The sequence below is a fragment of the Telmatherina bonti genome (assembly GCF_933228915.1).
Source record: "Telmatherina bonti genome assembly, chromosome: 24".
Lineage (NCBI taxonomy): Eukaryota > Metazoa > Chordata > Actinopteri > Atheriniformes > Telmatherinidae > Telmatherina > Telmatherina bonti.
The window spans coordinates 6,056,289-6,071,890 of record NC_136633.1 but is presented as its reverse complement, the minus strand read 5'-3'; the positions used below and the strand labels follow the sequence as shown (position 1 = coordinate 6,071,890).

At 43.7% G+C, this 15,602-nt stretch overlaps 2 protein-coding genes across 2 annotated transcripts in view; both read right to left on the bottom strand.

The window, feature by feature from the left end:
* Window positions 1-10,424: 10,424 nt before the first annotated feature.
* LOC306774030 (mid1-interacting protein 1-B-like) lies at window positions 10,425-12,875 on the bottom strand. The gene is made up of 2 exons (XM_079264001.1): window positions 12,745-12,875; window positions 10,425-11,951 (listed from the first exon to the last, which is right to left on the bottom strand). The coding sequence occupies exon 2, from the start codon at window positions 11,708-11,710 to the stop codon at window positions 11,246-11,248; it is 465 nt and encodes a 154-aa protein (XP_079120127.1). The 5' UTR covers window positions 11,711-11,951; window positions 12,745-12,875; the 3' UTR covers window positions 10,425-11,245.
* A 2,432-nt stretch (window positions 12,876-15,307) lies between these two features.
* The window catches only part of LOC306774204 (tetraspanin-7-like), a gene marked incomplete at both ends in the record, with an annotated part of 15,935 nt that continues 15,640 nt past the window's right edge, over window positions 15,308-15,602 (bottom strand). Inside the window, one exon of the mRNA XM_079264188.1 lies at window positions 15,308-15,376. Within this exon, the coding sequence (XP_079120314.1) occupies window positions 15,308-15,376 (69 nt within the window). The remainder of the gene's footprint in view (window positions 15,377-15,602) is intronic.

Here is a 15,602-nt window from a genome sequence, read left to right as displayed (position 1 = left end):
GAAGATGAGGAAGATGAGGAAGATGATGGAGATGAAGGAGATGATTAAGATGATGGAGATGAGGAAGATGAGGAAGATGATGAAGATGATGGAGATGAGGAAGATGAGGAAGGTGATGGAGATGAGGAAGATGATGGAGATGATGGAGATGAGGAAGATGATGAAGATGATGGAGATGAGGAAAATGATGAAGATGAGGAAGGTGATGGAGATGAGGAAGAGAATGGAGATGAGGAAGATGATGGAGATGAGGAAGGTGTTGGAGATGAGGAAGAGAATGGAGATGAGGAAGATGAGGAAGATGATTAAGATGATGGAGATGATGATGAGGAAGATGATGGAGATGATGGAGATGATGAAGATGAGGAAGATGATGGAGATGATGATGAGGAAGATGATGGAAATGAGGAAGATGATGGAGATGATGGAGATGATGAAGATGATGATGATGGAAATGATGAAGATGAGGAAGATGATGAAGATGGAGATGAGGAAGATGATGGAGATGATGATGAGGAAGATGATGAGATGATGGAGATGATGAAGATGATGAAGATGATGGAGATGATGAGAAAGATGATGGAGATGAGGAAGATGATGGAGATGATGAGGAAGATGATGGAGATGAGGAAGATGATGGAGATGATGATGAGGAAGATGATGGAGATGATGATGAGGAAGATTATGGAGATGAGGAAGATGATGGAGATGATGAAGATGAGGAAGATGATGAAGATGAGGTAGATGATGGAGATGATGATGATGAAGATGATAGAGATAATGGAGATGAGGAAGATGAGGAAGATGATGGAGATGATGATGAGGAAGATGATGGAGATGAGGAAGATGATGATGATGAAGATGATGGAGATGAGGAAGATGATGGAGATGATGGAGATGAGGAAGATGATGAAGATGATGGAGATGAGGAAGATGATGAAGATGATGGAGATGAGGAAGATGATGAACATGATGGAGATGAGGAAGATGATGAAGATGATGGAGATGAGGAAGATGATGGAGATGAGGAAGATGATTAAGATGATGGAGATGAGGAAGATGAGGAAGATGATGAAGATGACGAAGATGATGAAGATGATGGAGATGAGGAAGATGAGGAAGATGAGGAAGGTGATGGAGATGAGGAAGATGATGGAGATGATGGAGATGAGGAAGATGATGGAGATGATGGAGATGAGGAAGATGATGGAGATGATGAAGAAGATGGAGATGAGGAAGATGATGAAGATGATGGAGATGAGGAAGATGATGGAGATGAAGATGATGGAGATGAGGAAGATGATGGAGATGAAGATGATGGAGATGAGGAAGATGATGGAGATGAGGAAGGTGATGAGATGAGGAAGATGATGGAGATGATGATGAGGAAGATGATGAAGATGATGGAGATGAGGAAGATGAGGAAGATGATGGAGATGAAGGAGATGAGGAAGATGATGAAGATGATGGAGATGATGAAGATGATGGAGATGAGGAAGATGATGAAGATGATGAGATGAGGAAGATGATGAAGATGATGGAGATGAGGAAGATCATGAAGATGATGGAGATGAGGAAGATGATGGATATGAGGAAGGTGATGGAGATGAGGAAGAGAATGGAGATGAGGAAGATGATGGAGATGAGGAAGATGATGAAGATGTGGAAGATGATGGAGATGATGGAGATGATGAAGATGATGAAGATGATGGACATGATGAGGAAGATGATGGAGATGAGGAAGATGATGGAGATGATGGAGATGAGGAAGATGATGAAGATGATGGAGATGATGATGAGGAAGATGATGGAGATGAGGAAGATGATGGAGATGATGAAGATGATGGAGATGATGATGAGGAAGATGATGGAGATGTGGAAGATGATGATGATGAAGATGATGGAGATGAGGAAGATGATGGAGATGATGAAGATGATGGAGATGAGGAAGATGATGAAGATGATGGAGATGAGGAAGATGAGGAAGATGATGGAGATGAGGAAGATGATTAAGATGATGGAGATGAGGAAGATGAGGAAGATGATGAAGATGAGGAAGATGATGAAGATGATGGAGATGAGGAAGATGAGGAAGATGAGGAAGGTGATGGAGATGAGGAAGATGATGGAGATGAGGAAGATGATGAAGATGATGGAGATGATGATGAGGAAGATTATGGAGATGAGGAAGATGATGGAGATGATGAAGATGAGGAAGATGATGAAGATGAGGAAGATGATGGAGATGATGATGATGAAGATGATAGCGATAATGGAGATGAGGAAGATGATGAAGATGATGGAGATGATGATGAGGAAGATGATGGAGATGAGGAAGATGATGATGATGATGAAGATGATGGAGATGAGGAAGATGATGGAGATGATGAAGATGAGGAAGATGATGAAGATGATGGAGATGAGGAAGATGATGAAGATGATGGAGATGAGGAAGATTATGAAGATGATGGAGATGAGGAAGATGATGAAGATGATGGAGATGAGGAAGATGAGGAAGATGATGGAGATGAAGAAGATGATTAAGATGATGGAGATGAGGAAGATGAGGAAGATGATGAAGATGATGGAGATGAGGAAGATGAGGAAGATGAGGAAGGTGATGGAGATGAGGAAGATGATGGAGATGATGGAGATGAGGAAGATGATGAAGATGATGGAGATGAGGAAAATGATGAAGATGAGGAAGGTGATGGAGATGAGGAAGAGAATGGAGATGAGGAAGATGATGGAGATTAGGAAGATGATTAAGATGAGGAAGATGATGGAGATGATGATGAGGAAGATGATGGAGATGATGGAGATGATGAAGATGATGAAGATGATGGAGATGATGAGGAAGATGATGGAGATGAGGAAGATGATGGAGATGATGGAGATGAGGAAGATGATGATGCGGAAGATGATGGAGATGAGCAAGATGATGGAGATGATGAGGAAGATGATGGAGATGAGCAAGATGATGGAGATGATGGAGATGATGAAGATGATGAAGATGGAGATGAGGAAGATGATGGAGATGATGATGAGGAAGATGATGAGATGATGGAGATGATGAAGATGATGGAGATGATGAGGAAGATGATGGAGATGAGGAAGATGATGGAGATGATGGAGATGAGGAAGATGATGGAGATGATGATGAGGAAGATGATGGAGATGAGGAAGATGATGGAGATGATGATGAGGAAGATGATGGATATGAGGAAGATGATGGAGATGAGGAAGATGATGATGAGGAAGATGATGGAGATAATGGAGATGAGGAAGATGATGAAGATGATGGAGATGATGATGAGGAAGATGATGGAGATGAGGAAGATGATGGAGATGATGAAGATGAGGAAGATGAGGAAGATGATGGAGATGATGATGAGGAAGATGATGGAGATAATGGAGATGAGGAAGATAAGGAAGATGATGAAGATGATGGAGATAATGATGAGGAAGATGATGGAGATGATGATGAAGATTATGGAGATGAGGAAGATGATGGAGATGATGAAGATGATGGAGATGAGGAAGATGATGAAGATGATGGAGATGAGGAAGATGATGGAGATGATGAAGATGATGGAGATGATGGAGATGAGGGAGATGAGGAAGGTGATGGAGATGAGGAAGATGATGGAGATGAGGAAGATGATGAAGATGAGGAAGATGAGGAAGATGATGGAGATGAGGAAGATGATGAAGATGATAGCGATAATGGAGATGAGGAAGATGATGAAGATGATGGAGATGATGATGAGGAAGATGATGGAGATGAGGAAGATGATGATGATGATGAAGATGATGGAGATGAGGAAGATGATGGAGATGATGAAGATGAGGAAGATGATGAAGATGATGGAGATGAGGAAGATGATGGAGATGAGGAAGATGATGAAGATGATGGAGATGAGGAAGATGATGAAGATGATGGAGATGAGGAAGATGAGGAAGATGATGGAGATGAAGAAGATGATTAAGATGATGGAGATGAGGAAGATGAGGAAGATGATGAAGATGATGGAGATGAGGAAGATGAGGAAGGTGATGGAGATGAGGAAGATGATGGAGATGATGGAGATGAGGAAGATGATGAAGATGATGGAGATGAGGAAAATGATGAAGATGAGGAAGGTGATGGAGATGAGGAAGAGAATGGAGATGAGGAAGATGATGGAGATTAGGAAGATGATTAAAATGAGGAAGATGATGGAGATGATGATGAGGAAGATGATGGAGATGATGGAGATGATGAAGATGATGAAGATGATGGAGATGATGAGGAAGATGATGGAGATGAGGAAGATGATGGAGATGATGGAGATGATGGAGATGAGGAAGATGATGATGAGGAAGATGATGGAGATGAGGAAGATGATGGAGATGATGGAGATGATGAAGATGATGATGATGAGATGATGAAGATGAGGAAGATGATGAAGATGGAGATGAGGAAGATGATGGAGATGATGATGAGGAAGATGATGAGATGATGGAGATGATGAAGATGATGGAGATGATGAGGAAGATGATGGAGATGAGGAAGATGATGGAGATGAGGAAGATGATGGAGATGATGATGAGGAAGATGATGGAGATGAGGAAGATGATGGAGATGATGATGAGGAAGATGATGGAGATGAGGAAGATGATGGAGATGAGGAAGATGATGATGAGGAAGATGATGGAGATAATGGAGATGAGGAAGATGATGAAGATGATGGAGATGATGATGAGGAAGATGATGGAGATGAGGAAGATGATGGAGATGATGAAGATGAGGATGATGAGGAAGATGATGGAGATGATGATGAGGAAGATAATGGAGATAATGGAGATGAGGAAGATAAGGAAGATGATGAAGATGATGGAGATAATGATGAGGAAGATGATGGAGATGATGATGAAGATTATGGAGATGAGGAAGATGATGGAGATGAGGAAGATGATGGAGATGAGGAAGATGATGGAGATGATGGAGATGAGGAAGATGATGGAGATGAGGAAGATGATGAAGATGATGGAGATGAGGAAGATGATGAAGATGATGGAGATGAGGAAGATGATGGAGATGATGAAGATGATGGAGATGAGGGAGATGAGGAAGGTGATGGAGATGAGGAAGATGATGGAGATGAGGAAGATGATGGAGATGAGGAAGATGATGAAGATGATGGAGATGATGGAGATGAGGAAGATGATGGAGATGAGGAAGATGATGAAGATGAGGAAGATGATGAAGATGATGGAGATGAGGAAGATGATGGAGATGAGGAAGATGATGGAGATGAGGAAGATGATGGAGATGATTGAGATGAGGAAGATGATGGAGATGATGGAGATGAGGAAGATGATGAAGATGATGGAGATGAGGAAGATGATGGAGATGATGGAGATGAGGAAGATGATGGAGATGAGGAAGATGATGGAGATGAGGAAGATGATGGAGATGATGGAGATGAGGAAGATGATGGAGATGAGGAAGATGATGAAGATTATGGAGATGAGGAAGATGATGGAGATGATGGAGATGAGGAAGATGATGGAGATGAGGAAGATGATGGAGATGATGGAGATGAGGAAGATGATGGAGATGATGGAGATGAGGAAGATGATGGAGATGAGGAAGATGATGGAGATGATGGAGATGAGGAAGATGATGGAGATGAGGAAGATGATGGAGATGAGGAAGATGATGGAGATGATGGAGATGAGGAAGATGATGGAGATGAGGAAGATGATGGAGATGATGGAGATGATGGAGATGAGGAAGATGATGGAGATGAGGAAGATGATGGAGATAATGGAGATGAGGAAGATGATGATGAGGAAGATGATGGAGATGATGGAGATGAGGAAGATGATGAATATGATGATGAGGAAGATGATGGAGATGAGGAAGATGATGGAGATGATGAAGATGAGGAAGATGATGAAGATGAGGAAGATGATGGAGATGATGATGAGGAAGATGATGGAGATAATGGAGATGAGGAAGATGATGAAGATGATGTAGATGATGATGAGGAAGATGATGGAGATGAGCAAGATGATGGAGATGATGATGATGATGATGGAGATGAGGAAGATGATGGAGATGATGAAGATGATGGAGATGAGGCAAGATGATGGAGATGATGAAGATGATGGAGATGATGGAGATGATGAAGATGAGGAAGATGATGGAGATGATGATGAGGAAGATGATGGAGATAATGGAGATGAGGGAGATGATGAAGATGATGGAGATGATGATGAGGAAGATGATGGAGATGAGGAAGATGATGGAGATGATGATGATGAAGATGATGGAGATGAGGAAGATGATGGAGATGAGGAAGATGACGGAGATGATGGAGATGATGAAGATGATGGAGATGAGGAAGATGATGGAGATGAGGAAGATGATGGAGATGATGGAGATGAGGAACATGATGGAGATGAGGAAGATGATGAAGATGATGATGAGGAAGATGATGAGATGATGGAGATGATGGAGATGAGGAAGATGATGGAGATGAGGAAGATGATGGAGATGATGGAGATGAGGAAGATGATGGAGATGAGGAAGATGATGGAGATGATGGAGATGAGGAAGATGATGGAGATGAGGAAGATGATGGAGATGAGGAAGATGATGGAGATGATGGAGATGAGGAAGATGATGGAGATGAGGAAGATGATGGAGATGATGGAGATGAGGAAGATGATGGAGATGAGGAAGATGATGGAGATAATGGAGATGAGGAAGATGATGATGAGGAAGATGATGGAGATGATGGAGATGAGGAAGATGATGAATATGATGATGAGGAAGATGATGGAGATGAGGAAGATGATGGAGATGATGAAGATGAGGAAGATGATGAAGATGAGGAAGATGATGGAGATGATGATGAGGAAGATGATGGAGATAATGGAGATGAGGAAGATGATGAAGATGATGTAGATGATGATGAGGAAGATGATGGAGATGAGCAAGATGATGGAGATGATGATGATGATGATGGAGATGAGGAAGATGATGGAGATGATGAAGATGATGGAGATGAGGCAAGATGATGGAGATGATGAAGATGATGGAGATGATGGAGATGATGAAGATGATGGAGATGATGAAGATGAGGAAGATGATGGAGATGATGATGAGGAAGATGATGGAGATAATGGAGATGAGGGAGATGATGAAGATGATGGAGATGATGATGAGGAAGATGATGGAGATGAGGAAGATGATGGAGATGATGATGATGAAGATGATGGAGATGAGGAAGATGATGGAGATGAGGAAGATGACGGAGATGATGGAGATGATGAAGATGATGGAGATGAGGAAGATGATGGAGATGAGGAAGATGATGGAGATGATGGAGATGAGGAACATGATGGAGATGAGGAAGATGATGAAGATGATGGAGATGATGGAGATGATGGAGATGAGGAAGATGATGGAGATGAGGAAGATGATGGAGATGATGGAGATGAGGAAGATGATGGAGATGAGGAAGATGATGAAGATGATGGAGATGATAAAGATGATGGAGATGATGGAGATGAGGAAGATGATGGAGATGAGGAAGATGATGGAGATGATGGAGATGAGGAAGATGATGGAGATGAGGAAGATGATGGAGATGATGGAGATGAGGAAGATGATGGAGATGAGGAAGATGATGAAGATGATGGAGATGAGGAAGATGATGGAGATGATGGAGATGAGGAAGATGATGGAGATGAGGAAGATGATGGAGATGAGGAAAATGATGGAGATGATGGAGATGAGGAAGATGATGGAGATGAGGAAGATGATGAAGATGATGGAGATGAGGAAGATGATGGAGATGAGGAAGATGATGGAGATGAGGAAGATGATGGAGATGATGGAGATGAGGAAGATGATGGAGATGATGGAGATGAGGAAGATGATGGAGATGAGGAAGATGATGGAGATGATGGAGATGAGGAAGATGATGGAGATGAGGAAGATGATGGAGATGAGGAAGATGATGGAGATGAGGAAGATGATGGAGATGATGGAGATGAGGAAGATGATGGAGATGAGGAAGATGATGGAGATGATGGAGATGAGGAAGATGATGGAGATGAGGAAGATGATGGAGATGATGGAGATGAGGAAGATGATGGAGATGATGGAGATGAGGAAGATGATGGAGATGAGGAAGATGATGGAGATGATGGAGATGAGGAAGATGATGGAGATGAGGAAGATGATGGAGATGAGGAAGATGATGGAGATGATGGAGATGAGGAAGATGATGGAGATGAGGAAGATGATGGAGATGAGGAAGATGAGGAAGATGATGGAGATGAGGAAGATGATGGAGATGATGGAGATGATGGAGATGAGGAAGATGATGGAGATGATGGAGATGAGGAAGATGATGGAGATGAGGAAGATGATGGAGATGAGGAAGATGATGGAGATGATGGAGATGATGGAGATGAGGAAGATGATGGAGATGATGGAGATGAGGAAGATGATGGAGATGAGGAAGATGATGGAGATGATGGAGATGAGGAAGATGATGGAGATGATGGAGATGAGGAAGATGATGGAGATGAGGAAGATGATGGAGATGAGGAAGATGATGGAGATGATGGAGATGAGGAAGATGATGGAGATGAGGAAGATGATGGAGATGAGGAAGATGATGGAGATGATGGAGATGAGGAAGATGATGGAGATGAGGAAGATGATGGAGATGAGGAAGATGATGGAGATGAGGAAGATGATGGAGATGATGGAGATGAGGAAGATGATGGAGATGAGGAAGATGATGGAGATGATGGAGATGAGGAAGATGATGGAGATGAGGAAGATGATGGAGATGAGGAAGATGAGGAAGATGATGGAGATGATGGAGATGATGGAGATGAGGAAGATGATGGAGATGAGGAAGATGAGGAAGATGATGGAGATGATGGAGATGAGGAAGATGATGGAGATGAGGAAGATGAGGAAGATGATGGAGATGAGGAAGATGATGGAGATGAGGAAGATGAGGAAGATGAGCGCCTCATCGTGGTGCTGAAGAGTCGGTCAGATCATGTCTGAGGTCAGAGGACCTGCAGCAGATTACAGGAGGTGTGAGCGCCGCTGCTTCTCAGATCTCCTGTTCATCCCGGCCGGTCACCTGATCCGATCTGACACAGAACCGGCTCCCCGTCAGAGTCCACGTCACCAAACCTGGTCTGAGCAGGAATCAGAGCTGCAGGAAACCGCTTCGCATGGAAACTGCTCAGCATCAGCGTCGTCATGGAAACACGACGACGATAAGAGAGAGAGGAGGTCTGACGTGTGGACCGAAGAATTTACCGTTTCCTAAAAGACTGATATCAGCGGTCGGTTCTGGTAAAAACCTCTGCTTCACAAGGAAACATCTGGAACGTAAACCAGGTCCAGAGACCTCGTTATCCAGCTAAACCAGGTCCTGGAGGGTCGGTATCCTGCAGGTTTTTGTTGTCTCCATGCTCCAACACGCCTGACACAAACTCATAATTAGGTTGACAAGAAGCTGCTGGATCCATTTGGTTTGAATCAACTGTGTTGGGGCAGGGAAACAACAGCAACCTGCTGGATACTGGTCTTCCAGGACTGGAGTTTGACACCCCTGGTTTAAACCATCATAAACATGGATCTCCAGTAACATAAAGGTAAATAAAACCAGGACTGGGACCTCATCGGGTCTTTCCCTCCCAGCAGAAGAGAAATAACATTTATGTGATGAAAGTAGGAATCTGTAAACATCTGGAACAGAAGCAACACATGCTGGAAAAGCAACATCTGGAGGAGGTTACCTGGCAGCAGCTCAGTAACATGACGGGTCTAAAAGGAGCATTTCAGAGAGGCAGAGTCTCTCAGATGGACAGAGCTGGTCTAAATGAGGAGAATCCGGAGGAATCTCTGTATGCTGGGGACCAGTATGAAGGTCAAACTGGGTTCTGCCTGAGGAGGCAGCAGCGCATCAAACCAGACCTGATTCTCTACTGGGAACCAGTGCATGGTGTCTGGAAACTTCCAGAAATCCCTGTAAACACAGTTCCTCCTGAAACATCCACACATGCAGGCTGAAGCTCCGTCACATGCGAACCGGACCCAGAACCACGCCGTCCTCTCTGGACCACAGTAAAACACGCCCCACGTTCAGCAGCGGTTCTGACAACTAGTGTGAGATCCATAGATCTGTAGATCATAGATCTGTAGATCCAAAGATCATAGATCTGTAGATCCAAAGATCATAGATCTGTAGATCTCGGCTCTGAGTTTTCACACGTTAGAGCGGCAACTTTCCTGGAGTTTCCTCAGTAAAATAAATAATCTGCTCCAGAACTAAAAAAGACTTTGAGATGATCAAACAGAGACACTCATCAAATCCTTTAATAGCCAAGCTGGACATAAATAGAAAAATGCATAGCTCTGAGGAACACACACACACACACAAGTCCCGGATCCGTCTTCTTCCTGCGATCCGCCTGAAGCCTCCAGCGAGCAGAAGACGAGCACGTCTACCTCCACGTTAACGTTTCACAGCACAAATGACAGAAAATCGGATGTTTGACAACTTTACTGTGAATGGATGAATTTCAGTGGCGCCGGTCGGACCGGGAGGCGTGTCCACAACATCATGGGCGTGTCCACAACGCGGGAGGCGGGTCCACAACTCAGGCATAAACAAGACATTCACAACAGTTTAAGACAATTGACTTTTTTTGTCACCATGACAACCGAGGACTCCTGTTTGAGCCAGGCTCAGTCAGTTTGCATAGTTTGCAGCATGAAATGAAGGATGTTAGAAAAACAAACAAACAAACAAAATCCCTGAAACCGTAGTGCAAAGAGCCCGACACCAGCAGCGTCCTCAGAGCCGGACGCCATCCAGGAGTCCATCCACGCCGGGTTTCTGACATTTCAGCCCATTAACCACAAATCCGTCCTAAACCAGAGCAGATCAGCGGCAGGAACACCTGGGATGTGTTTACGCTGCGTTCAGGGACACTTATGGTCCCGTAGCATCTCGGTTCGGGCTGCTGTGGCGTTCCTCAGGGATCAAACCCGCATCCTCAGCAGGTATGGAATAATTTACCCAGAATCCTGACGACGAAGCGCGTTTGACCCTCCTGTGGCGCCTCGCTGGAAACGTTTTGCTAGCATTGGACTGGTGATGACCGAAATGAGCTGAAATGGTCTGAAACGCCACGTGGTCACGCTGTGCGCTCAGTTCCCACACCCGATCTCCTCCTTGTAGCGGTTCGTGAGCGTGTTGGCCTTGTGCGTCAGCTTGGACAGAACCGCGTGGAGCCCGCTGAGATGGAAGTGGAACTGTTTCTCCAAGTCGTCCTCCTCTGCCTCCGCCCGCGACATCTCCGTCCTGCCCACCTTCTCCTTGAAGCGCTCCTCACCCTGCAGGACGCCCCACTCGATGTCGTTACGGATGGACTTGAGCAGGACGTACGAGCTGTACATGTCGCCATCCTGGTGGAAGTAGGCTGCGCCGTTGGAGGCAGCGCTGGCGGTCCCGTTTGCCACCGTCGTCACATCCTCGCAATCCTCCAGCGGGACGTCCCGTAGCAAGCTGGGCACCATCACCGTCTGGTCCATGTTGTTGACGGCACCGATGAAGCGGTTCATGGCGTTGAAGAGCGAGTTCTTCTGGTTGTAGGAGTCAGACGTCTGCATCATGGCGGGCAGATGACGTCCCGTTGGCCGCCTGTCACAGTCCTGGGCCAAACTTAGCCTGGTAATGCTCTTTAGAGGATTATCACAAGGCTGCAGCCTGATCCTGGGCCAGCTCTTAACTAGCTCCTGACCCCAGAGGCCCTCAGCTCTCCCACATGGACCACTTTGCTAGTTTCTGGCTTCAGAGGCGGCGTTGAAGGCGTTGCCTGTCGCCGGACTCAAGCCCAGGATCTCCAACAGCCACCTGGAAGAGATGCACGACAGAAAAGGACCTAAATCAGCTGTCAACACCTCCACAAACACACTTTTTATTCAGTCATCCATCTTAATGGTTAGCATCAGCAGGCTAACGCGACTAGCTGTAGTCAGGATGCTTTCTGCTGGCTGCGAGCCCTGGATGAAACTACCCCGGATGGAAACATCCAAGCAAAGGGTTAAATGTTCACTAAAGTGGCGGAAACTACCAGCAGAAGTTGATGATAAGCGTTAAAACGACTTCATTAAAGCTCGTCCTGCTCAGTGGAAATGAATAAGCATGATGTGGATCCATTATCGGACAACCACCTTTATGTTGGAATATGTCGTTTAAAATGTAAATAATCTGTGTAGCTGCACAGAAATGCAACCTGCTAACCTGACATGACTGCATTTTTATCTATTTAAAGGACAACTAGGAGCGTGTGAACCAACTATAGCTGCAGACATCTGGGACATGACCAGCCGGCAGGACACCAGGAAATGTGCGGAAACCGCGTCCGATAATGGAACCAGGGTCACTAGACTTCTTTAAATAATACATTAACTAACAATCGAGCTACTTTCCTACCGCCACAAACTGTTAATTTATTCATTAGTCGTCTTTATGTGTCCACTGGACGCCATTACCAGGGGTTAGGAGGGAAATTCTCCGCTTTACCGGAGCCGCGGTATCTGCATGGTGATCTACCGGCATGGCGGCGGGTCATTCCGGGTACCGCCGTCACGCATCCGCCTGTCAAATAGTGAGGCCTCGGCAGGGAGGAGTCCGGTGGTCTTACCGTGAGCTGTACGTAGTTCCAGCTGCTGTCTGGGAGAGAAGGAGAAGCCGGTTTTCTGTGTTTATGTGTCCGGAAAGGATGATCAGCAGCGGGAAGAGACAGCGGGTTTACTGGAAAGCGGCTGGAAGCTGAGACAACGGAGCTGCTGCTGCGGGGAGGAGCTTCGCGACACAGCCAATCACAGCCGCGAACGCCCATAACAACCAATCACAATTCAGATAACGTCACATGGGCCGTTGGAAAACGGTTTTTTTTTTTTTTATTCTGATTTTATTTTTTTTTTATTTTAAAAAAAAAAAAAAAAAAATTCACTTTTTTCTTTCTTTCTTGAACAACCTGAGTTAATTTAAGTTTATCCGTATAGTTTTAAGATAATCTGAAGCCGTGATATATTTAACATTTATATTTAACCCGCCGTGATATTTAACATTTATATTTAACCCGTATGAAGCGTTCAAGGCGCAGGTATGGAAAACTTTTAACACAAATAATAATTTATATTTAATGATAAAATTTGTAAAAGAATTGCGTTTTCTACCTTCTTTGTGATTAGACATGTGTTTAAATTTAGTGATATTGTAAGTATGAAAAACAAAAAAATCAGGAAAATTTTTTAAAGCTCTTAATTATAAGTTTAAATAAAACTTTAACTTTATAATTTTTCTTCTTTATTATTTTTCTTAAAACGAAAACCATGTTTGTCAAATATTAACTAATACATTCAATAATTCATTTTCTGTACTGTTTGATTCAGTTCAGGGTCGCAGGCAGGGCTGGATTAAAAGTACACAGGCCCATGGGCCCAGAAAGTTTAAGGGGCCCCCTTCCCCACTGCAAAATTGTGAAAAGTGATTCTATTCTATTCTATTCTATTCTATTCTATTATACAGTCATTTAGCAGACACTCTTATCCAAAGCGATTTACATATAAATGTAAGTGGGAATGATACACCGTGAAACTTCATTTCTAACATCTCTCAGCCAATGGTACCAGTAGCAATACATGCCCAGATAGCTGGTGTTTGCCCCACATGGGCCCCACATGGGCCCCAAGTGAGCGTGGGCCACTGGGCCTGTGCCCATAATGCCCATTGGATAATCCGGCCTTGGTTGCAGGAAGATAGAGTCTGTCGCAGCAATCAGCAGGCTAGACTAACTAACTAATATGATTATTAAATAACACACTCCCCATTCCAAAAAAGAAAAAAATTGTCTCCAACATCTTGTGTTGATGATGGGAGAGTCTGATGACTGCTAAAGACTTCTCCACCACATCCCAAAGATTCTTGCTGGGGTTCAGGTGTGGACTCTGACGTCTCCTGTTTTCTGAACCAATCTTTCAGAATTCACCCGTAAAACAAAATTTGAAATGAAATCAAAAGGATCCATGTAACGTGTGCTGCATCTATGGATCATTCTCAGGTTTCATTACTGATCACATGACTTGTACGTCATGTGGCAAAAGATGAAATATGCAGGTGTAGTGGTAACGGCTAAGTTGCTACAGCTAGCTTTTCACGTTGAAATAAATAATTGTACGTTGGTTTTGTGTCTTTGGATGTTTTAATCGGCTTCCCAGTGATGGATTTCATTTTTCAGACTGCCTGCTGACCCTGGACGACGGCCTAAATGTGTTGCTGCTGTCAAACCAGATACCTGGAAGTCTCTGCTAGCATGCAGTGAAATGAAAAACAAAGTTTTCTCACAGTATTGTAACGTCAACTCCTAAATAACAGAGTCATCCATCAGTTTAAGCTTCTAACTCTGCTCCGGTAAAATGAACTGTGGTAAGCTAAACAAGATGGCAACATCTTTGTCAGATGGCCATTTTGGGGGTTTGTAAACTTGGATTCTAAAAAATAATTCTGGTCTTGAGCACCAAAAAGAACTTTTCTTTTGTACAAAATGACCAGAACACATAAATGCTGAATTAACAGCAAATGAGCGGTCATGGATAACTGCAGCTAGCTTTTTGCTACCCAAAGCAAACAATGCGACGTCACTGGGAATGGTATATAAACTCACAGTTTCATCATTATTCTCCACACACAACAAACACGAGGCCATGACTTTATATATTTTCTATAAATGTCATGAAATGGACTCCGGAGATAACAACTAAACATGAATTAGAGTTGAACGAAACATTCTTTTACTGGGTTTATCAGAACAAAACAGCTGCACTTCCACTAGGACATTTATTTCTCAAGAAAACCAGTAAATCTTTTAACCCAAGAGTCACATTGGAGTACACAATGTTCTGAATAAAGTCAGCACAAAAAACACTGAACAACCCTGGGTTAGGATCCATCAGCAGCTCATCTGGAGCTTTCATCAAAACATAAACGTTAACTGTAAAAAGTCCCTCAAGCCCACAAAGAACCAATCAGCTTCAGGATAAATGAAACAAATCTTCAAATAAATACAAGAGGAATGATAACAGGACATGTTTCTGTAGGTTTCCATGGTGACATGCATCTGAAAAGAAAAGAGCAGATGGAGGTCAGAAAACTACGAGTCCATATAACGTAGGTGATGAAGAAGAGTGAGGATGAGTCACCTGTCACACCATCTCGTACTGGTTGGCGTTGATGAAGTGAGACAAACAGCAGGCCAAAGACATCCCAATCACCTGGGACAGAACACATTCAGTTTTAGTCCTCCTCATTCTGTCCTCCATGTGTCCAGTTTCTGCCGCCGTGCGGAGATATACCGAGTTGCAGCTAACAGCTCTTTGGGAATCATCCTGTTGCTGCTGTAATCCTGTTTTCTGTCTCTCAGACTGTCTGATTTCTACATGAACTAAAGAAACAGGAACAGATGATGTATGTTTCTGTCAGGGATTGAAGGGCTGGACT

Bases quoted from the DNA above. Each gene is read 5' to 3' on its own strand.
- LOC306774030 (XM_079264001.1), bottom strand. From the start codon at position 11,710: ATGATGCAGACGTCTGACTCCTACAACCAGAAGAACTCGCTCTTCAAC.